This window comes from Schistocerca cancellata, chromosome 4 (genome assembly GCF_023864275.1).
Source record: "Schistocerca cancellata isolate TAMUIC-IGC-003103 chromosome 4, iqSchCanc2.1, whole genome shotgun sequence".
In the NCBI taxonomy this organism is placed as follows: domain Eukaryota; kingdom Metazoa; phylum Arthropoda; class Insecta; order Orthoptera; family Acrididae; genus Schistocerca; species Schistocerca cancellata.
The window spans coordinates 93616933-93643764 of NC_064629.1; the positions used below are offsets into that span (position 1 = coordinate 93616933).

General features: G+C 45.5%; 1 protein-coding gene across 1 annotated transcript in view; it reads right to left on the reverse strand.

Annotated features, from left to right (window-relative positions):
• The window catches only part of LOC126184530 (glutamate receptor-interacting protein 1), a 538419-nt gene that overhangs the window by 262071 nt on the left and 249516 nt on the right, over window positions 1-26832 (reverse strand). The window contains exon 4 of the mRNA XM_049926935.1: window positions 18546-18708. Within this exon, the coding sequence (XP_049782892.1) occupies window positions 18546-18708 (163 nt within the window). The remainder of the gene's footprint in view (window positions 1-18545; window positions 18709-26832) is intronic.

A 26832-nucleotide genomic window follows, 5' to 3' on the forward strand; every position in this document is an offset into this window, starting at 1 on the left:
CATGTGATGTATCTGACCCCAGGAATGTGTCAATAAAGTTTCCCCTTCCTGGGACAATGAATTCACGGTGTTCTTATTTCAATTTCCAGGAGTGTATATTGAGGTTACAGCAGTTCTGGTACTTTCTGATTATTTATGATGCAGTGATAGTATAAATTTCTACTTACAAATTTCGTAGACTCTGGTCGACATGTGTTCTGTTTTCAGCTATTATTCTTCTGCTTTCTGCCATACGAAATTTTATTTTCATAGCACTAGGAAAAGACTATACATTTACGTGTTGTCGTGTTTTGGATGGTGTTGCCAACTGTTGAATGGTATTACCAACTCTTGTGTGTGTGTGTTTGTGGTTATACAAATGTTTTTCAACAGGTGATAATAACATTCAACAGATGGCGTCACCATCCAAAGCATAATACCAAGTAAACACACGTACATTTCCTAGTGTTGTGAAAACAAATTTTCGTATGTCAGAAAGCAGAAGAAGAACAGCTGCATGCCGGCCGGGGTGGCCGAGCGTTTCTAGGCGCTACAGTCTGGAACCGCGCGACCGCTACGGTCGCAGGTTCGAATCCTACCTCGAGCATGGATATGTGTGTTGTCCTTAGGTTAGCTAGGTTTAAGTAGTTCTAAGTTCTAGGGGACTGATGACCTTAGTGCTGAGAGCCATTTCTGAACAGCTGCAAAACACGAAAATAACACATATAGACCAACACCTACGAAATTTGTAAGTAAATATTTATACTGTCACTACGTCATCGATAAACAGGAAGTTCCAGAACTGTTCATGACATGAATATATAATGTTCAAAACGTACAACAAAATAGTTTAAACGCAAGTGTGTATATAGTCCAGGCGACTGAATATACTTTGCAAATAATAAAGGCGAAACGCGTATGGCAAGAAAAATAGTTGTATTCAATTGTGATCAGACAGATCTTAAATAATAATAAAATATCAGGATAATATTACATGCAAACTGTGGACGACAGGATAACAAATAGTTAATGATGTTCCACAACATAGCTCACTGTGTTGTAAATTAAGGAACAAGATTATAGAGATGCACTACATTGAAAAGCTCTGACAAAAATTAAACAGGTTTAGACCCTAGTATAAACTAGCGTAGGACTACGCATTTCGAAGGCTGTGAGGTAGTTCTCGTAAAGATGCTGGCACAATGTAAATCTTGAGATTTTAGCCCTTCTCGTTGTGCATTTAGAGTTACTGAACAGTTGTAGTGCAATACAGTCATGAATGTTGTTGATTCAAAAATTTAGGAAGCCACTTTTGACTTTGCTCGACGTCGTTGTCAGTTTAAAACCTTTAACTAGACACGTCGATATACATGATGGTTGATCGTTGCTTCTTTGTTGGTTTACATTCTTTGTTAGAACTAGTAATAGGCTTCTGGAGCCAATAACGTAAGATACCGTGAACTACCGAGCACATCGATAGATATCGCTTCAGTCACGCTACAGTGATATCTTACTGATTAATTACACCAGCAGCTTAAGAATACAGGTTAAGCCTTTCAGATTTCCGAAGTGTGCCTTTTGCTCTAGAATATATACGCATACAGTTTGAAAATATATTAATGTATTTTGCAATTTGTAACAAGAGGCATGTTTTGAGAAGGTAGCATTTATTTGTTTCGAGATCTGCGTTTGAGGATTTGTGAAGTAATTCAGATTCATTTCAATTCCAAACTTCTCTGTTATGTTTCCTGTGCCTACAATTACTTTAAAATTATAGGTACCTAGTGGCGGTATATTGCAGTGTTGAATATTCTTCCTCCTGAGAAATTTGTTTCGATTGCGGTCTTGTATTCTGTACTGATGCCTTACACATGCAGCTTGAATAGTTCTCGCCATGTAATTTTCACAGATTAAATGCTCGTCGTTTCGCGAGATTAATTGAAGCATTCGATACCACGTTCAGCTAAACAGGGGGCATAAATGCTGCTTCGACTGCAACATTCGTAGCCATAGCAATAATTACAATAGTTCTCTTGGCAACACCTTCGTTAACTACCCGAACATTCACCTTTTAGCCCAACCTAGACTTCGGGCTATTCTACATATTTATCTGCAAAATTTATAACCAGAAAATAATATTCACTCAAAACTAATGTCCGTATTCTATCTGCGCACGTATGTAACACGCCATAGCTTCCTTACGTCAAAGTACTTAAGATGCAAATACAACTATGTGATGAGAATGTTGTAATCTATAATCTTAACAATACAAAAATGGCTCTGAGCACTATGGGACTTAACATCTTAGGTCATCAGTCCCCTAGAACTTAGAACTACTTAAACCTAACTAACCTAAGGACATCACACACATCCATGCCCGAGGCAGGATTCGAAACTGCGACCGTAGCAGTCCCGCGGTTCCGGACTGCAGCGCCTAGAACCGCACGGCCACCGCGGACGGCCTTAACAATACAGCTGTATCTCTAAGTCCGTGGTTGAATTGTTACTGAGCAATTAACAGTTGTATATATCTGCAGTATTTGGAATGTGGAATACTAAACACCTTCGTTGTATGCAACTACTACTAATGCTATGAAAGATCACCGAAGAGTGAAGTCTGAGTAAATAGGCACCATGGAATCGCAAAGGATCATGGTAACGTGACCATAGCGACATCTATTAGCACCCCCTAATATTCAGGGGGTGCTGCATCTATCGATTTTCTCGGTATTTGAGGCTCCCTTACGCTGTTGGCTCCAGATGCCTGTGAACTTGTATATAGATGGAAGTGCTTCACGATGTCGGTGGATGTAATAGCGAGCGGTGAGAATAATATATGGTGTTTACCCACGGACGTGATGTACGCACCTCTTCAAAGGACTAGGCATTTTAACTGCGCCGTCACAGTACATAAATATTCGACGATGAAATTCGTCATTAACACTTTGCTGTCCGCTCGTACAAATTTATTCGCTTGGCGCCGGCAGCGTTAAGTCGTATTACTTGGCTTGTCGCCGGCCGCTTGTCACCTTTCCGTTGATGATAAGCTTCAAACACATTGACTTTTGCGCCCTTTAATTTTCCTGAAATCCTCTGTTTTGCCGTATCGTTCCACAAACTAGAAATTTCATTTCAAGTAACTTCTGCGCAAGTTCTACACTGTTATAATAATTATCCATGCAGAGGTGATGCCACTTTCCATCAGAAGGTGTCAACAGTTCCATCACTGTTTTTGCTAAAGGCTGCCCACCGCCGGAATATATCTTGAATGAGGAAATGTATCCCGTACTCGAATCACACAGCATCCGAATGAGTATGCCGTATTTCGTAATTTTCGACGGATTGTAAACTTTAAATTTTAACCGTCCACGCCACGGTATCATTCCTTCATCAACTGAGATTTTTTGACTTAGATTAGCCGGCCGCGGTGGCCGAGAGGTTCTAGGCGCTTCAGTCCGGAACCGCGCGACCGCTACGGTCGCAGGTTCGAATCCTGCCTCGAGCATGGATGTGTGTGATGTCCTTAGGTTAGTTAGGTTTAAGTAGTTCTAAGTTCTAGGGGACTGATGACCTCAGAAGTTAAGTCCCATAGTGCTCAGAGCCATTTGACTTAGATTAAACGTTTCTTTAAACTTTTAGGAAAAATTTTTTTACTCCAGTTTCCTTCTATTGCAATTTTGACTGTACTACTTTTTGGTTCCGTTGCTGTTATATGCAAATAGATCGTTCGCAATATATAATTGTACATTTGGACCCAGGGATCCTTCAAAATTTATTGTAGCGTTTGCCGAATTCTTCTTTGGCGTATTTCACATCTTCCTACGATTCTGCTTCACTTTCATTTTTTTTATATCCAATGTCTTCTTCCCAATCGGTCAAATCGTACGGAACGTCAGACAAGACGTCCGCCCATTCATCTTAAATAATCCTATTGTCTCTTTCGTCCGCCATGATGAAAGGGCACAAGTACTTTTAAAAACAAAACACTTGTTGACGTGTGTAACTTATTGTTACCTAAACAAAACACTAACAGAATGCAAAAGATACTAACGTGCTGTCGCCGGCCACTGAGCGATACCATGAAGGCGACACCACTGTGGTGTCCGGACGGCATAGTGTTAATAATCCAACACAGTTTGAAAAGAACAATGATGTTCATACGTACAACACAAGCGGGAAAAATGACCTTTATTACCCATTCTTAAAGCTGTCAGTGGCTCAGAGAGAATTTAAATATGCAGCAACAAAATTTTTTTATGATTTACCCATTAACATAAAGTATCTTGATAGGTAGCGAAGCAAGTTTAAATCTAATTTAAAATCATTACGCCTAGACAACTCCAATTCCACCGCGGAATTTCTGCTTAAAAACTGGTAAAAGAAGCAAGTTTTAAACCTAATTTAAAATCATTTCTCCCCAATTCCACCGCAGAATTTCTGCTTAAATACTGGTAACGAGTAAAAAACAAAACAAAACAAAAATTAGAAATTTAAGTGTATTTGGATTAGAAGGACAAAAAATTATGATGTGTGCAAAAATGTTAATACTAATCATGTGTACACATCCTGAAAACTGACTACACTCCTGGAAATGGAAAAAAGAACACATTGACACCGGTGTGTCAGACCCACCATACTTGCTCCAGACACTGGGAGAGGGCTGTACAAGCAATGATCACACGCACGGCACAGCGGACACACCAGGAACCGCGGTGTTGGCCGTCGAATGGCGCTAGCTGCGCAGCATTTGTGCACCGCCGCCGTCAGTGTCAGCCAGTTTGCCGTGGCATACGGAGCTCCATCGCAGTCTTTAACACTGGTAGCATGCCGCGACAGCGTGGACGTGAACCGTATGTGCAGTTGACGGACTTTGAGCGAGGGCGTATAGTGGGCATGCGGGAGGCCGGGTGGACGTACCACCGAATTGCTCAACACGTGGGGCGTGAGGTCTCCACAGTACATCGATGTTGTCGCCAGTGGTCGGCGGAAGGTGCACGTGCCCGTCGACCTGGGACCGGACCGCAGCGACGCACGGATGCACGCCAAGACCGTAGGATCCTACGCAGTGCCGTAGGGGACCGCACCGCCACTTCCCAGCAAATTTGGGACACTGTTGCTCCTGGGGTATCGGCGAGGACCATTCGCAACCGTCTCCATGAAGCTGGGCTACGGTCCCGCACACCGTTAGGCCGTCTTCCGCTCACGCCCCAACATCGTGCAGCCCGCCTCCAGTGGTGTCGCGACAGGCGTGAATGGAGGGACGAATGGAGACGTGTCGTCTTCAGCGATGAGAGTCGCTTCTGCCTTGGTGCCAATGATGGTCGTATGCGTGTTTGGCGCCGTGCAGGTGAGCGCCACAATCAGGACTGCATACGACCCAGGCACACAGGGCCAACACCCGGCATCATGGTGTGGGGAGCGATCTCCTACACTGGCCGTACACCACTGGTGATCGTCGAGGGGACACTGAATAGTGCACGGTACATCCAAACCGTCATCGAACCCATCGTTCTACCATTCCTAGACCGGCAAGGGAACTTGCTGTTCCAACAGGACAATGCACGTCTGCATGTATCCCGTGCCACCCAACGTGCTCTAGAAGGTGTAAGTCAACTACCCTGGCCAGCAAGATCTCCGGACCTGTCCCCCATTGAGCATGTTTGGGACTGGATGAAGCGTCGTCTCACACGGTCTGCACGTCCAGCACGAACGCTGGTCCAACTGAGGCGCCAGGTGGAAATGGCATGGCAAGCCGTTCCACAGGACTACATCCAGCATCTCTACGATCGTCTCCATGGGAGAATAGCAGCCTGCATTGCTGCGAAAGGTGGATATACACTGTACTAGTGCCGACATTGTGCATGCTCTGTTGCCTGTGTCTATGTGCCTGTGGTTCTGTCAGTGTGATCACGTGATGTATCTGACCCCAGGAATGTGTCAATAAAGTTTCCCCTTCCTGGGACAATGAATTCACGGTGTTCTTATTTCAATTTCCAGGAGTGTATTTTCGCATAATTGCGATAAAATAATCGCTAAATAATCCCTCGAATGATCTATGGAATATGTAGCCAAGAATTTAAAAAAATTAATAAAAATAAAAGACGATAAGCATATTCCTTCCTGAAAATTGCTCTTGGGATTTTCTACGTTGGTGTTCGTGAGGCGTTAAGCATCTATACTACTGGCCATTAAAATTGCTACACCAAGAAGAAATGCAGATGTCAAACGGGTATTCATTGGACAAATATATTATACTAGAACTGACATGTGATTACATTTTCACGCAATTTGGGTGCACAGATCCTGAGAAAAAAATGGCTCTGAGCACTATGGGACGCAACTGCTGTGGTCATCAGTCCCCTAGAACTTAGAACTAATTAAACCTAACTAACCTAAGGACATCACACACATCGATGCTCGAGGCAGGATTCGAACCTGCGACCGTAGCAGCAGCGCGGCTCCGGACTGGAGCGCCTAGAACCGCACGACCACCGCGGCCGGCCAGATCCTGAGAAATCAGTACCCAGAACAACCACCTCTGGCCGTAATAACGGCCATGATACGCCTGGGCATTGAGTCAAACAGAGCTTGGATGGCGTGTACAGGTACAACTGCCCATGCACCTTCAACACGATACCACAGTTCATCAAGAGTAGCGACTGGCGTATTGTGACGAGCCAGTTGCTCGACCACCAGTGACCAGACGTTTGCAATTGGTGAGACATCTGGAGAAGAACATTTTCTGTATCCAGAAAGGCCCGTACAGGACCTGCAACATGCGGTCGTGCGTTATCCTGCTGAAATGTAGGGTTTCGCAGGGATCGAATGAAGGATAGAACCACGGGTCGTAACACATCTGAAATGTAACGTCCACTGTTCAAAGTGCCGTCAATGCGAACAAGAGGTGACCGAGACATGTAACCAATGGCACCACATACCATCACCCCGGGTGATACGCCAGTATGGCAGGGCGAATACACGCTTCCAATGTGTGTTCACCGCGATGTCGCCAAACACGGATGCGACCATCATGATGCTGTAAACAGAACCTGGATTCATCCGAAAAAATGACATGCAGCGTCAAGGGTAACCGCAGCCATGGTCTCCGAGCTGATAGTCCATACTGCTGCAAACGTCGTCGAACTGTTCGTGCAGACGGTTGTTGTCTTGCAAACGTCCCCATCTGTTGACTCAGGGATCGAGACGTGGCTGCACGATCAGTTACAGCCATGCGGATAAGATCCCTGCCATCTCGACTGCTAGTGATACGAGGCCGTTGGGATCCAGCTCGGCGTTCTGTATAACGCTCCTGAACCCACCGATTCCATATTCTGCTAACAGTCATTGGATCTCGAGGAACACGAGCAGCAATGTCGCGATACGATAAACCGCAATCGCGATAGGCTACAATCCGACCTTTATCAAAGTTGGAAACGTGATGGTGCGCATTTCTTCTCTTTACACGAGGCATCCCAACAACGTTTCACCAGGCAACGCCGGTCAACTGGTGTTTGTGTATGAGAAATCGGTTGGAAACTTTCCTCATGTCAGCACGTTGTAGGTGTCGCCACCGGCGCCAACCTTGTGTGAATGCTCTGAAAAGCTAATCATTTGCATATCACAACATCTTCATGGTGTAGCAATTTTAATGACCAGTAGTGTACCTTCAAAAGTCTACCATTTGGGACTTTACACGTTTCTTGCGAGATATTCAATTCTGTCAATACCTGGACCGCATTTCTTCGAATAGATTCGATGTCTCCAGATATGGAACCCACAAAATTGAGCAGCATGGCATGGAGAAGGGCTTTGTAAGCAATCCATTTGTTCAGCATGTGGAGTTTTCCACTATCTTACCAGTAAACTACAACTTGCCATTTCTTTTACATATGTCTATGTGTTTGTTTCTCTTCATATCCTCTTCAAAATATTACTCTCTCATATTTGTACCACATAACAGGTTACAATTATAAAACTCGAAGGTTACTGCATTTTTTTCATGTATATTTTTTTGCATTAATGACTAGAGGCGTGTTCTTGCATCAAGATAATGTTTTTTTTATGATGAGCGTAGGTATAACTGCATTTTCTAACTGATATCATTTCTTCGTAGAGGAAGAAGTCCGAGACTTGAATTGTTTCCTTTCCGTAGATAGTGACGTAGAACAAGTAAAAAGAGAATGACTTCATTTCCATAGCAATATACACTCCTGGAAATGGAAAAAAGAACACATTGACACCGGTGTGTCAGACCCACCATACTTGCTCCGGACACTGCGAGAGGGCTGTACAAGCAATGATCACACGCACGGCACAGCGGACACACCAGGAACCGCGGTGTTGGCCGTCGAATGGCGCTAGCTGCGCAGCATTTGTGCACCGCCGCCGTCAGTGTCAGCCAGTTTGCCGTGGCATACGGAGCTCCATCGCAGTCTTTAACACTGGTAGCATGCCGCGACAGCGTGGATGTGAACCGTATGTGCAGTTGACGGACTTTGAGCGAGGGCGTATAGTGGGCATGCGGGAGGCCGGGTGGACGTACCGCCGAATTGCTCAACACGTGGGGCGTGAGGTTTCCACAGTACATAGATGTTGTCGCCAGTGGTCGGCGGAAGGTGCACGTGCCCGTCGACCTGGGACCGGACCGCAGCGACGCACGGATGCACGCCAAGACCGTAGGATCCTACGCAGTGCCGTAGGGGACCGCACCGCCACTTCCCAGCAAATTAGGGACACTTGCTCCTGGGGTATCGGCGAGGACCATTCGCAACCGTCTCCATGAAGCTGGGCTACGGTCCCGCACACCGTTAGGCCGTCTTCCGCTCACGCCCCAACATCGTGCAGCCCGCCTCCAGTGGTGTCGCGACAGGCGTGAATGGAGGGACGAATGGAGACGTGTCGTCTTCAGCGATGAGAGTCGCTTCTGCCTTGGTGCCAATGATGGTCGTATGCGTGTTTGGCGCCGTGCAGGTGAGCGCCACAATCAGGACTGCATACGACCGAGGCACACAGGGCCAACACCCGGCATCATGGTGTGGGGAGCGATCTCCTACACTGGCCGTACACCACTGGTGATCGTCGAGGGGACACTGAATAGTGCACGGTACATCCAAACCGTCATCGAACCCATCGTTCTATCATTCCTAGACCGGCAAGGGAACTTGCTGTTCCAACAGGACAATGCACGTCCGCATGTATCCCGTGCCACCCAACGTGCTCTAGAAGGTGTAAGTCAACTACCCTGGCCAGCAAGATCTCCGGATCTGTCCCCCATTGAGCATGTTTGGGACTGGATGAAGCGTCGTCTCACGCGGTCTGCACGTCCAGCACGAACGCTGGTCCAACTGAGGCGCCAGGTGGAAATGGCATGGCAAGCCATTCCACAGGACTACATCCAGCATCTCTACGATCGTCTCCATGGGAGAATAGCAGCCTGCATTGCTGCGAAAGGTGGATATACACTGTACTAGTGCCGACATTGTGCATGCTCTGTTGCCTGTGTCTATGTGCCTGTGGTTCTGTCAGTGTGATCATGTGATGTATCTGACCCCAGGAATGTGTCAATAAAGTTTCCCCTTCCTGGGACAATGAATTCACGGTGTTCTTATTTCAATTTCCAGGAGTGTAGTAGTTACCTTAGACAAGAAGAGGGGCGATTTCGTCACGGGTTCGTTTAGTAGGTGCCATGGATGTACCTATCAAATTCCAGTGGTGGAAGTGATAAAAGAGGTGTAGTGTGCAACGGACAGGCACAAGTAGTGGGATGATGTTCGTTTTGGCACACTTTTGACATCATATTTATGTGCAAATCAGTTAAATTGTGGCAGCTGATTGATTTATGACTTCGATCTATTGTTCTGCTAAGTGATTTTTTATGTAACCCCTCTCCCTCCACAACACCTCAAACTATCGTTCTGTTAATTGATTTATGGCCCCCTGAGGGTTGAATTATGACTCTCTGGGGATAATCCATTATGAGAAACTCCCACCCATTGTAAGGTGGCGTGGTCTCCTGACCTCCATTTCTGTCGTATTCTGTCCTCACAATCGTATTCTGCACATCAAGACGTTTCATTCGAACCCAAACTCGATAAGGTAGAGTCAATTTTGTATGAATTCATGTAAGCGATATGCAGATCTAATAAGTAAATCGCAAGTGCACACTGACGTTGAAAAAGTCGAGGCTGGCATACACAACATGACGGCCACAGGAATTTTCATTCTAGGGAGGCGGCCGGCCCACTGGGAGGCCCGTCCCTTCAGAGGGGTGGGTCGGCACACACCTACTTCGGCCGGAGCGACTGCCCAGAGAGAGGACAGCTTTTGCCAGAGGGAAGGGATAACGACCCCCATGTTCGACTTAAAGGCAAATTCCGCTACATTGTGTGGGAGCACCCAGAAGACGCATTTTTTGATGGACCGACTGCGTAGTTACAGAGTTCTCACAGGACAGTATACACCTAATGGAGATGCTACATATTTCTGCATTGGTTGACTTAAACGAAACGTCATTCTCCCATTTAAAAGAGCAACGCTGATAGGCGGAATATTTCTGATGCAAAGAGCCAGAGAAGTGAAGGAAGACAGCAAATGATATACCTCTGCAATTTTTCCAGAAAAAGAGGCTGTTCCGTTGTCGCTCTTGTAGCGGTAACACGTAACGAGAGCGAGTGCACTCATATGTGTACGCAAAGAGCAAGGAACAAAGTCTCTCCTCAGTACTTCACTGGGAAAGCATCTCTGTCATTAGCGAATCGGAGTGATACTCTATATTGAGTCACTCGCGATTAAGTGTTGTTCACTGTGTTGGCCTCCACACTTATTGTGCGCTGTGAACACGGACAGAGTACTAGTTAAACGCCTGCAAGCGAATATTGAATGGCATCGCGGTGGACTGGTTATCTGACTGGTGTACCACGGCAATAGTTAGACTAGGGGCGGATAGCAGTCCTTGACTTCATCAAGGTGTAGGGAGAGTTTCATTGGCGAAGGTCAATCCAGATAGAAAGAGATAGTTGTGTTATTTGTCAGCAGTGAGCGACGCAGCTAGCAGTCGTCACAGCTCACGGTATTGTGCGCTACAGCATATGCGAGCCCCATCTTTCCTCTCTAACAGTACACTCCATTACATTTCTCACACGGCAGTCTTGACTGTACCTAGAAAAGTTATTCAAGTTGTGTAGGCGCGGCTCTCAGCCATTCTGCTGAGTAAATAACCTTCTTAAAGAAAAGGGATAAAAGAACCTTTCCATACTTTGTAAAATAATAGCATTCCAATCCATGAGAGGCAATCTATTGTTCCAAAAAGAACCCAGAAATTTATTAATTTATAATAAAAAGTTTCACTTGATTTCTCAGAAATTTTTTGCAATAAATAATATTTTTCGCTCATTTAATGTTTATCTTACACTAACTAGCAATACTCCAGTACCCAAGTAATCCACTAGTTAGGTAAGAATATAGAATATTTTTGTGTCTTTTCCTTACAGTGGATGACTCCAGAAGATATTTATTGCTGAATGTTTTTCGAGCAGTTCTTGTTGGAGGTGGAAATTGTTTCTTGCAGGAGCCAAAGGGTACTTGTTGGATCAATCCATTGTGCAACTTGACAAAATAAAACCCACACACTCACACCACGTCCCTCCACCTCCTCTTCCCTGACTCCTCTAGAAAAGCCCCTCACCAATAGAAGCAAACCTTTGATATCAAATTAATTGACTAATTAATTAAACTGATCTATTAATTAACCTCTCCACCTCTGAAAAATCCCCCCAGTCCCACCTGTCCTCGCCCACCGCCCCTCCTCTCCCTCACCTGGAAATTGGTGGGAAAAAGGCGCAGTTGACTGGCTATTTGGCAGGAAATCGATTGCATTGGCCACAGGAGGAGATATTTTCTATACTTCGCTCATTGTGGAATGTCACCAGAGTGGTACTATGATCATAATATTTAAATGTAATCACACTGACAAATATGTGGCTCTTTTCCTAGCATGATTGTGCCTTTCATCCGGGTTCGTGCTGCAGGTAGTCGGTGATCAGAACGAATTGACATTTCCGTCTTACACTGTGAGCCGCCATCTCCGAGCATTATGAACTGGTCAGGCAGGTTACAACTGTGTCACCCCTTCCGCATTGCGAATTGCAACTAATACTCGGTATACGTTAGGCAGCTGACCTGGCGCAATCGCTGAGATGCGCATACACGGCGGCAAAGCAATCACGTGTTAGACCCTTCCTTCTCCTCCTCCTCCTCCTCCTCTCCATTGTTCGTCCTGATGTAACTGAGAGACCCAACGTAGGGATTATATAGTCCTTTAAAAAACTAATTGCAAAATCAAATTTCCGATTGATCAATTTATTGTTTCTGATAGTTGTACCACAAGGTCACACATCAATCCAACCCCTCTGCAGATTGTTTAAGGACATAGCATGCAGTTGAGCTGAAATCTGAAACTCTCAGATACCTACAGCGTAATGGACTTCCTACCAAATGACATAACTGTGCCAGTATCCACCAATAGGAGTCAAAGGAAAAAGAAGTTCAGAATGGTTTGGAAACAGGGCAGTTATGGGATACCAGTCCTAGTATCAACCAGTAGGATTCAACGAAAAACTGCCCACACACAAAATGTATTGATTTAATTAATTAGTCAATCAATCTGATAGAGTGAGGGAATATTTCCAAGACATCCACAGCTGGGTATCTACCAGGTATCCACTACTTTGTTTAGGAGAAAAGAAGAGTTAGCGCGGTACACGATGGGCGCTACCTATTTCTTTTTTGAATGTCTCTGTTCCATCCCAACAAGTTTCCCTAGATGTGGGAGTGTGAGAACAAAGGAATATGCCGACTACAAGCGCCAGATCTCCATGAGTGGCGAGGAAAGCAGGGGATTGGAATGGAAGGGAGGAGGAGTGGGAAGGACATTTGGTCTGTATGTGTTTGCATATATTGGTTCACATAAATAGGAAGTAACCGCTTGAGATATATAGAGGGAGGGAGAGAGAGGGGGAGAGAGAGGGAGGTAGGGAGGGAGGGAGGGGGAGGGATAGAGAGAGAGAGAGAGAGAGAGAGAGAGGCAGAAAGTGAGTCTGGTATCAAATTTCAGAGGGATGACGCTACCTGAAGTTTTGTTTGTGCAGATTAGCACAGTCCAGCAGCTGTGGCGGTCCCTGACCGGTGGCATGCGCTGTGCAGTGCGATTGGTCCGGCAGTCGGCAACGATATGTTTAGCGCTATCTGTGACTGTGTAATTACGTGTGATGAGTGTTTCATGGTGGTTATCCTTGCGTGATCGGAATAAAAAAGCGCCACAATTTTTAAATATTCCTGAACACCTTGTCACCCACAAATTGTTTAAGTAAACAGTATTCTATACACCGCAGTCAATTTCCTGACAAATTCTTTAAATAAATAAATGAACTATATTCCAGACACTGCCTTGTATCCAATAAATTTTTTAAATAAATAATATTAAACATTTCGTTTTGTCTACCAGAAATTGTCTAAACAATAATCCATACACTGCAAGCGATTTCCCGCCAAATTCTTTAAATAAATCAATAAACTATACTGTGTACACCATATTGTATCTCATAAACTGTTTAAATAAACAATATTCCACACATTGCCTTGTCTAACAGAAATTGTTTAAATAATATTCCATACACCGCAGTCGATTTCCCACCAAATAGCCAATCAACTGAGTCTTTTTCCCACCAATTTCCATGTGGGGGAGGGGCGTGGGAGTGGGGGAGGGAGTAGGGCTATGGATTTCCCAGAGGGGATGGGATGATTAATTGACCAATTTAATTTACTAGTCAATTTTAAATCAGAGGTGTACTTCTATCAGTGAGGGTATTTCCTCCCAGAGGAGTGGGGGAGGGGTAGGGGGGATGGCAGAGTGGGGGTTTCTCGGAAGGACAGATTATCCACAGGGAGTCATTAATTCATCTCGCTAAATGTGACTGACGGGAGAATCAGAGAAATTCGAGATCACGCGGAGAGTTATCGATAGTCGTTATTTCCGTAAACCACGCGTAAATGGAACAGAGGAGGTTTGAAACGACAGTTATTATGTATAATAATCATCTTACTGCATAGATTAGATGTGCAGAAGTTAGACATTACACAGCAGTCACATTTAGGAATATTATCAATAATATACAGGGTGAAGCCGATCTCCATCGACAAATTTCCAAGGTTTTCCAGGGTATATTCGGCATACTTTTGTATAAGAGACCTACGATTTCCGGTACCTCGCAGTACTTGCTCTTAACAAAACGATAGCAACAAGAAAAATCAACATATGGTAAATAATCGCTGAAGAAACAGGTTTCAAATATCTTACGCAAAAACAGAATATATGAAAAATATAAGAGATGCTCTTAATTACATGAACACAGATTACAGAAAAATTAAAAGAGTCAAATTTAAATACTATATTGAGGTAAAGCAGAAGAATGATGGTGGCGGCGATGATGATAAACCCAGGGCAAGGAAAATGGAAATGGCCTTTCAGTCGACTCAAAATGTGCTCAGTAAGATATCTACACTGGGTAACACAATTAAATGGTTCAAATGGCTCTAAGCACTATGGGACTTAACATCTGAGGTCATCAGTCCCCTAGACTTAGAACTACGTAAACTTAACTAACCTAAGGACATCACACACATCCATGCCCCAGGCAGGATTCGAACCGTAGCGGTCGCGTGGTTCCGAACTGAAGCGCCAAGAACCGCTCGGCCACAACGGCCGGATAACACAATTAAAGTGTTGCTTTTTCATAACGCTGTGGGTGTCCTCATAGCAACGCAGAAGTTTGAAATTTGGCTCAAAGGGACCTACAAACTTCCTCTGTAACGCTGCAAAAGGGTGGTGCCCTGCGACTTCACCCTCGAACTCGGCAACGCTTAAAGTAGCAAGGTGTCGACACATACGCAAAAAATACCAGAGCTCAGAAGTTGATGTGAGGTGTAAGGTGGGTAAATGGTGTCATATTGGCACCAAATTTCGCCACAGTTCTGCCCAATGTCGGCAATGTCAAAGGTTGTCAAGAATGTCGTCCTGTTGCTCATCGCACTGTGAGGCGTTATTTTCGATTGCGAAAGCCATGCGATCACGCGGTGGGAAGGTCGTCACACCCCCTGTTACCTTCATTTCACCCCTTCTTTTGATGCGTCCGCAATGCAGGCCAGAACCGCAATGCTCAGCGTTGAAATCACTCGGTTTCCTTATGGGTAGCCAAGCAAAACATTTCAGATGTGCCACCGCTCAGAACCGACATAAAGATCCTCAGGGGATGGCATTAAAGGGCTTCAATGAAATCACCTTTCATTTGGAGTGTTGATTCTCACGCGGAGGGATGAGCACCACGAGACATTTTGAAAAACTTTGACACTGTTGACACCACTCAGACGATTAAACCCTTCTTCTCTAAGTACATCGTAGGGCGGAGTGACAATGAACGTGACGTTGTCCCTTTGAGGTGTAGCACTACCTCAGTTTTTGCTCTGGCATACGGTATGGAACCACTGTTTGACGAAATTTGAACGTGATCTGAAGCAGAAAATGGTGTTTATGCTTTTTAAAATCTCATGCGTGGCGTTGCGACAGTGACACACACGTGAATAAAACAGCAAACGGGCACCTCTAAAACGCGCTCGGTACGGAAAAGCCCTTTGTTGGGCACTTTAAAATTATTGCGGTTCAGAGACAACCATTCACGGATACCTAGGCGACGACGTGAGTAGCATCCTTTTTGACACCCGTTATATTTCGAAAGCGACCAGCAGGCGCTACTTTAGTGATGTAGTCACTCAGCTGAACAATGCCGAAATGGTATCCTGTCACACCGACGCATAGTAATCAGTGAATGGCTGTTTATGTACAGAAACATTTTTAAAGTGCCCTACAAAGGGGCGTAGGTAGCACCAAGGGCGTCGCCGAATGGGATGAGCCGGCCGGTGTGGCCGAGCGGTTCTAGACGCTTCAGTCTGAAACCGCGTGACCGCTACGGTCGCAGGTTCGAATCCTGCCTCGGGCATGGATGTGTGTGTTGTCCTTAGTTTAGCTAGGTTTAAGTAGTTCTAAGTTCTAGGGGACTGATGATCTTAGATGTTAAGTCCCATAGTGCTCAGAGCGATTTGAACCATTTGAATTTGAATGGGATGTGGGCTGGGGATATTAGGGGACCAACACCCTTTGCTGCTTCGGATAACGTTCAGACTATGTTGAATGGTTCTGAACGATCCCTAGTGGCTCCACCCTGTACACCAGAGGAACCATTGTCGCTGCCATACACCCCAACGGGATCAGATCAAGTTCAAGGGATTGCAAACCCACGACGTCCGTAGAAAAGGACTGAATCGTCTTGGGGCTGGCAGCAGCACCAGAAATTATCAAGAACGTCGTCCTCTTAGTCATCGGACCGTGAGCTGTCGTTTTCGACCCCAAAACGTATGCGAATGAACGTCCTCAGGAAAGGGGTGGTTTCATTGACGGCCTCTAATACCAGCCTGTGAGGCTTCTTCGTATTGGTTATGAGCGGTGGTGTGTCTGAAATGTTTTCCTTGGCCACACATAAGGAAACAGCGTGATTTCAACTCTGAGCGTCGCGGTCATGGCCTCCAATGCCGATGCGTCAAAAGAAGGAGTGAAATGTGGGTAAGAGAGGGTGTGACTAACTTCACATCGTGTGATACGTCCACAGTGGTTTTGGGCTGAATTATGGTGAAATCTGGCGCGAATATAGCGCGTTAACCAACCTTACACTTCACATGTACTCCTGAGCTCTGGCCTTTTTTTCGTATGTATCGACACTTTGCCTTTTTAAGCTTCGCCGAGCCAGAGGGTGACGCCGCAGTGCGCCACACTTTGGTCACATTACAGAAGAAAGTTTAGGCTCCTTTGGGCTAAATTTCAAACTTGTGCGTCGCAATGGGAGACAATTACGGGGATACGAAAAAGTGACCCTTTAACTGTGTTGTGCATTGTATTTTCTCTCAGGTAATGTTACAGCACTTTATTAGTAATAAAACTAAAATTTTATACGCAGCTGGATATGACCAAGACAGTATAAACAGAAAACATGCGAGAGGAAAGAGGAAAATCTTAAGAAAGATAGTGAGGGCCAAAAAATAAATAAATAAATAAATAAATAAAAAATAAAAAACAAACAAACACGACGATGAATACAGGAACGAGAGCATAGAAGATCAGTACAACTAAATGTAACAATGAAATAACGAATAACAAAATAACGAAATATGTGAGGAGTATTTTTGAACATGCCAGTCGCAAAAAATCTCCTGGTGGAAATGGCTGCAAGAATTCAGAAATGATGTGAAAGAGACGAAGACCGTAGAACACGAAATTCGGATCAGGGATATGTTCCAAAAGAAGGTTTTAGATTCTGATCTCTACATCTACATCTACATCCATACTCAGCAAGCCATCTCTCTAATATCTCTGATTTTATCCTTATGGTCTCTTCGCGAGATATACGTAGGAGGGAGCAATATACTGCTTGACTCCTCGGTGAAGGTATGTTCTCGAAACTTCAACAAAAGCCCGCACCGAGTTACTGAGCGTCTCTCCTGCAGAGTCTTCCACTGGAGTTTATCTATCATCTACGTAACGCTTTCGCGATTACTAAATGATCCTGTAACGAAGCGCGCTCCTCTCCGTTGGATCTTCTCTATCTCTTCTATCAACCCTATCTGGTACGGATCCCACACTGCTGAGCAGTATTCAAGCAGTGGGCGAACAAGCGTACTGTAGCCTACTTCCTTTGTTTTCGGATTGCATTTCCTTAGGATTCTTCCAATGAATCTCAGTCTGGCATCTGCTTTACCGACGATCAACTTTATATGATCATTCCATTTTAAATCACTCCTAATGCGTACTCCCATATAATTTATGGAATTAACTGCTTCCAGTTGCTGACCAGCTATATTGTAGCTAAATGATAAGGGATCTTTCTTTCTATGTATTCGCAGCACATTACACTTGTCTACATTGAGATTCAATTGCCACTCCCTGCACCATGAGTCAATTCGCTGCAGATCCTACTGCATTTCAGAACAATTTTCCATTGTTACAACCTCTCGATATACCACAGCATCATCCGTAAAAAGCCTCAGTGAACTTCCGATGTCATCCACAAGATCAGTTATGTATATTGTGAATAGCGACGGTCCTACGACACTCCCCTGCGGCACACCTGAAATCACTCTTACCGTGGTGTGAAAGAGACAAAGACCGTAGAACACGAAATTCTGATCAGGGATATGTTCCAAAAGAAGGTTCTAGATTCTGATCACCAGAGACAACCGGAAAAGACTACTGGAGCAAAGTAGACAGACGCTCGGAAACAACGTCACTCTGATCGCACGACAAATTACTGAGGAATCGGAAGTTAAATCACTGTCCGTAGGGGGCTCAAATCGAGTGAAGAAATGAAACAAGCCTTACGCAAAGTACCTGTTTGTGATTAAAATCACGTCAAACTTTATACGGAGCTGCGGGCTTGCAGCCTGTCGTGCATGGAGAGTGTACCGACCTGTCTGCGGGCCCCCCGGGCCGCACGGTGGTGACGAGCAGCGGCCGGCAGACGGGCGGCTCCCCTGCGCGGCCGCCACGCAGCGTCACCCCCAGGCTGCCCGTCTCCGCGTCTCGCTCCAGCACCACCTGCGCCGTCTTCTGCACCGGCCTCTCCTCGCCGCCTGCAACAACAAACCTCCCGTCCTCACGCCGCCCCCTAATATTTTTTTTCTTTATTGTGATTTTAATACCCGTATAACAGGTAGGCTGGCAGCAGCACAATACGCCGCTCTTCAGCCAAAGATGGTACAATGATAAAACAGAGAAGACACACGAGTTGGAACAAAACGACGGGGAAAAACAGTAGACACACGAACATAAAAAACATGAAGCCGTTCACACTCGATGACAAGCCACACTACAAACTGTTACACGAAGCACAAACACTGAAGATGTCAATGGCACTGGTGAATGATAGAGTGTGACGGTGAACACTAAACACTAAACACGACGACACACACGAGACACTAATGGCGATGATCTCCGGCGCGCGAATGTCCACGTAGCGTGTGCGAGTCCGGGGACCTGCCAAGTGCGGAAGAAGGGTGAGGGGGGGGGAGGGGAGAACAAAGATGTCAATGGCTGAGGAGATAGGAGGAGGAGTAGAGGGACAGGGGAGGGGAAGCCCAGGGGAGGAGTGGGGAGAAATGGAGGAGGGAGGGAAGGGGGGGAGAGAAGTGAGGGAGGATGCCAAAAGGAGCAAACACAGGAAGAGGGAGGGAGGATCAAAGTTGGTAGGAGGGGTAGATGGAGGGAGGAGGGCATCATTAGGAAGAGGGAGCTGGCGGAAGCCACCTTGGGAGAGGGTAAGGGGGGTGGAGAGATGGAGACCGGGTGGGACATGGGAATACAGGCGCGGCATCGGGCGGGGGAGGGAGAGGATGGGGGAGACAAGCGGGTGAGGAGGATCGAGTTTTTGGGAGGTGTACAGGATCCGTATCCATTCAAGGAAAAGGTGGAGGTGGGGGAACGGAATGAGGTCTTACAGGATCCGCGTGGGGGAGGGGAGACGGATGCGACAGGCGAGGCGGAGAACATGGCGTTCGAGGATCTGAAGGAATTGGTAAAAGGTAGGGGGGCCAGATCAAGGCAGGATGGGCCGTCCCCTAATACTCAGCCACTCCACTTCATCAGACCGTAGCCGCAATCGAAAATCAGACTGTGGTACTTTCCCCACCCGTATGCTGTACCAGCAGATAAATTTTCCACCTCTCCTCAAACATCTTAACAAAAAAAAACTAATAACTTAGCTTTAAACCTTCAACAAAAAGTACAAAGTCAAAAACTCGAGTAATTTGGCAAGAAATTTAAAAGATATACAGGGTGGTCCAGTGATCGTGACCCGGTGTTGTGTACGTAGTTCCGCGTAGTCAGCGCGTACACAACTTTCCCACTAGAGCGCGGCCTGCTAAGCACAACAGCGCAGGCGCAGTGCTCGTCCATCTACGCACAATGAGATGGCGCTGCCTTAGAGACGGACCAAATTCTGCTTCTGCCGATCCGCGTATTAATATATAACGCAGCCAATGAGACTGCTGCTAACGTAGAACCTTTTCTCCTCACGGATCACACTCGGGCAGTGATACCTGAACGCGCGAGCTACACTCCTGGAAATGGAAAAAAGAACACATTGACACCGGTGTGTCAGACCCACCATACTTGCTCCGGACACTGCGAGAGGGCTGTACAAGCAATGATCACACGCACGGCACAGCGGACGCACCAGGAACCGCGGTGTTGGCCGTCGAATGGCGCTAGCTGCGCAGCATTTGTGCACCGCCGCCGTCAGTGTCAGCCAGTTTGCCGTGGCATACGGAGCTCCATCGCAGTCTTTAACACTGGTAGCATGCCGCGACAGCGTGGACGTGAACCGTATGTGCAGTTCACGGACTTTGAGCGAGGGCATATAGTGGGCATGCGGGAGGCCGGGTGGACGTACCGCCGAATTGCTCAACACGTGGGGCGTGAGGTCTCCACAGTACATCGATGTTGTCGCCAGTGGTCGGCGGAAGGTGCACGTGCCCGTCGACCTGGGACCGGACCGCAGCGACGCACGGATGCACGCCAAGACCGTAGGATCCTACGCAGTGCCGTAGGGGACCGCACCGCCACTTCCCAGCAAATTAGGGACACTGTTGCTCCTGGGGTATCGGCGAGGACCATTCGCAACCGTCTCCATGAAGCTGGGCTACGGTCCCGCACACCGTTAGGCCGTCTTCCGCTCACGCCCCAACATCGTGCAGCCCGCCTCCAGTGGTGTCGCGACAGGCGTGAATGGAGGGACGAATGGAGACGTGTCGTCTTCAGCGATGAGAGTCGCTTCTGCCTTGGTGCCAATGATGGTCGTATGCGTGTTTGGCGCCGTACAGCTGAGCGCCACAATCAGGACTGCATACGACCGAGGCACACAGGGCCAACACCCGGCATCATGGTGTGGGGAGCGATCTCCTGCACTGGCCGTACACCACTGGTGATCGTCGAGGGGACACTGAATAGTGCACGGTACATCCAAACCGTCATCGAACCCATCGTTCTACCATTCCTAGACCGGCAAGGGAACTTGCTGTTCCAACAGGACAATGCACGTCCGCATGTATCCCGTGCCACCCAACGTGCTCTAGAAGGTTTAAGTCAACTACCCTGGCCAGCAAGATCTCCGGATCTGTCCCCCATTGAGCATGTTTGGGACTGGATGAAGCGTCGTCTCACGCGGTCTGCACGTCCAGCACGAACGCTGGTCCAACTGAGGCGCCAGGTGGAAATGGCATGGCAAGCCGTTCCACAGGACTACATCCAGCATCTCTACGATCGTCTCCATGGGAGAATAGCAGCCTGCATTGCTGCGAAAGGTGGATATACACTGTACTAGTGCCGACATTGTGCATGCTCTGTTGCCTGTGTCTATGTGCCTGTGGTTCTGTCAGTGTGATCATGTGATGTATCTGACCCCAGGAATGTGTCAATAAAGTTTCCCCTTCCTGGGACAATGAATTCACGGTGTTCTTATTTCAATTTCCAGGAGTGTATGAACAGACACTTTGTCACATATCAGAGATATGTGAGAATAAGATTAACGTACCAAGACCAAAGGAACTTCAGATTGTCAATTGTAAACAGCATCCAGAATCAAGTTGCGTAATGTCTATGCTTTTTATTATTTTAATAAATGTGTGTGAAATTTAATCAAGTTCTGTTTAAAGTTGGTCACCGTAAATCTGCTACTCTAAGCGTGCAAGTGGCATTTCTGTCGTCTGACCTAATGGCAGAAGATAAACACGCCACAATAAGACCACGAGACATGTTGCTCACACTCGCCTGCTTCGTTAGAGCGACAAGTCAAATAATCTTGATGGTGTGTGTACCGAAGGTCTTACAGTACGGACACCACACCGGGCCAAATATCTCACGAAATAAGCGTCAAACGAAAAAACTACAAAGAACGAAACTTGTCTAGCTTGAAGGGGGAAACCAGATGGCGCTATGATTGGCCCGCTAGATGGCGCTGCCATAGTTCAAACGGATATCAACTGCGTTTTTTTGAATAGGAACTCCCCATTTTTATTACATATTTGTGTAGTACGTAAAGAAATATGAATGTTTTAGTTGGACCACTTTCTTCGCTTTGTGATAAATGGCGCTGTAATAGTCACAAACATATGGCTCACAATTTTAGACGAACAGTCGGTAACAGGTAAGTTTATTAAATTAAAATACAGAATGTATGTATGTACCAACATCTTATTTCGGTTGTTCCAATGTGATACATGTACCTCTGTGAACTTATCATTTCTGAGAACGCATGCTGTTACAGCAGTGGATGACACGCTTAAAGCTGAAATACTAAACACCTTTTGCAAAGTTGTTTCATAGAGGAAGACCGCACTGCAGTTCCTTCTCTAAATCCTCACACGAACGAAAAAATGGATCACATCGAAATAAGTGTCCAAGGAATAGAAAAGCAACTGGAATCACTCAACAGAGGAAAGTCCACTGGACCTGATGGAATACCAATTCGATTCTATACAGAGTATGCGAAAGAACTTGCCCCCCTTCTAACAGCCGTGTACCACAAGTCTCTAGAGGAACGGAAGGTTCCAAATGATTGGAAAAGAGCACAGGTAGTTCCAGTTTTCAAGAAGGGTCATCAAGCAGATGCGCAAAACTATAGGCCTATTATGTCTGGCATCGATCCGTTGTAGAATTTTAGAATATGTTTTTTGCTAACATATCGTGTCATTTCTGGAAACCCAGAATCTACTCTGTAGGAATCAACATGGATTCCAGAAACAGTGATTGTGTGACACCCAACTCGCATTATTTGTTCATGAGACCCAGAAAATATTGGATACGGGCTCCCAGGTAGATGCTATTTTCCTTGACTTCCGGAAGGCGTTCAATACAGTTCCGCACTGTCGCCTGATAAACAAAGTAAGAGCCTACGGAATATCATACTAGCTATGTTGCTGGATTGAAGAGTTTTTAGCAAACAGAACACAGTATGTTGTTCTCAATGGAGAGACGTCTACAAACGTTAAAGTAACCTCTGGCGTGCCACAGGGGATTTTTATGGGACCACTGCTTTTCACAATATATATAAATGACCTAGTAGATAGTGTCTGAAGTTCCATGCGGCTTTTCGCGGATGATGCTGTAGTATACAGAGAAGTTGCAGCATTAGAAAACTGTAGCGAAATGCAGGAAGATCTGAAGGGATAGGCACTTGGTGCAGGGCGTGGCAACTGACCCTTAACATAGAAAAATGTAATGTATTGCGAATACATAGAAAGAAGGATCCTTTATTGTATGATTATATGTAGCGGAACAAACACTGGTAGCAGTTACTTCTGTAAAATATCTGGGAGTATGCGTGCGGAACGATTTGAAGTGGAATGATCATATAAAATTAATTGTTGGGAAGGCAGGTACCAGGTTGAGATTCATTGGGAGAGTCCTTAGAAAATGTAGTCCATCAACAAAGGAGGTGGCTTACAAAACGCTCGTTCGACCTATACTCGAATATTGCTCATCGGTGTGGGATCCGTACCAGATCGGGTTGATGGAGGAGATATAGAAGATCCAAAGAAGATCGGCGCGTTTCGTCACAGGGTTATTTGGTAATCGTGATAGCGTTACGGAGATGTTTAGCAAACTCAAGTGGCAGACTCTGCAAGAGAGGCGCTCTGCATCGCGGTGTAGCTTGCTGACCAGGTTTCAAGAGGGTGCGTTTCTGGATGGGGTATCGAATATATTGCTTCCCCCTACTTATACCTCCAGTGGAGATCATGAATGTAAAATTAGAGAAATTCGAGCGTGCACGGAGGCTTTCCGGCAGTCGTTCTTCCCTCGAACCATACGCGACTGGAACAGGAAAGGGAGGTAATGACAGTGGCACGTAAAGTGCCCTCCGCCACACACCGTTGGGTGGCTTGTGGAGGATAAATGTAGATGTAGATTACCTGCAAATACCACATTAATGCAATACATGCTCAAAATGATGTCCGTCGACCTCAATGCTTTTGGTAATATGTGTAACGACATTCCTCTAAACAGCGAGTAGTTCGCCTCCCGTAATGTTCACACATGCATTGAAAATGCGCTGACACATGTTGTCAGGCATTGTCGATGGATCACGATAGCAAATATCCTTCGACTTTCCCCACAGAAAGAAATCCGGGGACGCCAGATCCGGTGAACGTGCGGGCCATGGTATGGTGCTTCGACGACCAATCCACCTGTCATTAAATCTGCTATTCAATACCGCTTCAACCGCACGCGAGCTATGTGCCGGACATCCATCATGTTGGAAGTACATTGCCATTCTTTCATGCAGTGAAACATCTTTTAGTAACATCGGTAGAACATTGCGTAGGAAATAAGCATACATCGCACCATTTAGATTGCCATCGATAAAATGGGGGCCAATTATCCTTCCTCCCATAATGCCGCACCGTACATTAACCCGCCAAGGTCGCTGATGTTCCACTTGTCGCAGCCATTTTCCGTTGTCCAATAGTGCATATTATGCCGGTTTACGTTACCGCTGTTGAATCACGCTTCGTCGCTAAATAGAACGCGTGCAAAAAAGCTGTCATCCTCCCGTAGTTTCTCTTGTGCCCAGTGGCAGAACTGTACACGACGTTCAAAGTCGTCGCTATGCATTTCCTGGTGCATAGAAATATGGTACGGGTGCAGTCGATGTTGATGTAGCATTCTCAACACCGACGTTTTTGAGATTCCCGATTCTCGCGCAATTTGTCTGCTACTGATGTTCAGATTAGCCGCGACAGCAGCTAAAACACCTAGTTGTGCATCATCATTTGTTGCAGGTCGTGGTTGACGTTTCACATGTGGCTGAACACTTCCTGTTTCCTTAAATATCCTAACTATCCGGCGAACTGTTCGGACACTTGGACGATGTCCCCCAGGATACCGAGCAGCATACATAGCACACGTCCGTTGGGCATTTTGATCACAAGCCGGCCGGAGTGGCCGAGCGGTTAAAGGCGCAACAGTATGGAACCGCACGACCGCTACGGTCGCAGGTTCGAATCCTGCCTCGGGCATGGATGTGTGTGATGTCCTTAGGTTAGTTAGGTTTAAGTAGTTCTAAGTTCTAGGGGACTTATGACCACAGCAGTTGAGTCCCATAGTGCTCAGAGCCATTTGAACCATTTTGATCACAATAGCCATACATCAACACGATATCGACCTTTTCCGCAATTGGTAAACGGTCCATTTTAACACGGGTAATGTATCACGAAGCAAATACCGTCCGCACTGGCGGAATGTTACGTGATACCACGTACTTATACGTTTGTGACTATTACAGCGCCATCCGTCACAAAGCGAAAAAAGTGGTTCGACTAAAACATTCATATTTCTTTACGTACTACACGAATATGTAATACAAAATGGGGGTTCCTATTTTAAAAAACGCAGTTGATATCCGTTTGACCTATGGCAACGCCATCTAGCGGGCCAACCATAGCGCCATCTGGTTTTCCCCTTCAAGCTAGACGAGTTTCGTTCGTCGTAGTTTTTTCGTTTGATTCTTATTTCGTGAGATATTTGGCCCGGTCACCCTATACAAATACTACCCACTGGTAAATTTATTTCATTTGCTGTCACCAATCTACGTACTAGTATAGGAAACTATCCAAACTATAATATATAACCTGTTACAATACAGGAAAATATCCTTGACTGGAACTCTGGAAATCATATATCATTTGGAATTAGCACTATCACAATTTTTTTAATTTATCAACAAAATTTATATCCAAGCAGATGGAGTATCCGTAGCTAATAGTGCAGCAGGCACATTATCCGATATTTTCCTAAATTCTCTCGAAGAGAAATTTTTTAACTCAAATTGGCCTACTCTCAAAAAATTGGGTACTATTTTAGGTATGTAGATGGTATCCTCATGTTGATTGGTAGCAACGATGCAGATATCGAAAACATCCACCAAAAACTCAGCCAACACTTTATAATTGATTTCGCTATGGAAATTGAGAAAGACAGTACCATTAACTATCTATATCTCACAATTAGCAAAAATAATAATCACCATACGTTTGATATCTATAGAAAAAATACCATTTCTGACAACATTATAAAGGCCAGTTTCTGTCATCCAATGTCGCATAAACTAGCAATTTTTCATTCAGTTATTAGTAGATGAAATAACCTACCACCAGAAGAACCATAAATTCAAAAAGAACTTAACATACTTCGTTATACAGCGCATATAAATGACTTTGACCCCAACATAATCATAAAATTATACTGTAAGTGTAAAACAGCAAAGCAGAACACAATACACAGCGAGATATGCCTGACTCGAGAAACATCACCTAAATAAAAAATAAGGTACGTACCAACTCTGTACTTTGCTAGAATTTCCAACAAAATTAATGTACTTTTTGAAGCCACAAGTATTCAACTAGCCTTTCCATTCAATAACGATTTTTCAAGAAAAATGCGTTCTGTCCCCATTAGAACATCCGAATATGGTAATGCAGGTATGTATAAAATCACACGTGGCAGTTGTAATAGCCTTTAAATTAGTCAAACGGGAATAAATTTTTACGTCAGATATAAGGAACACATCAGAGGCAGCGAGAATAATCAGTCGAGCTTCTTTCTACATTTGAAATATCAAAACCACACTGTTGATAAATCGAAAATACGCTCCAAATTCTGCCCAGAATGCCAAAAGGTTTTACAATAAACGTTCGTGAAGA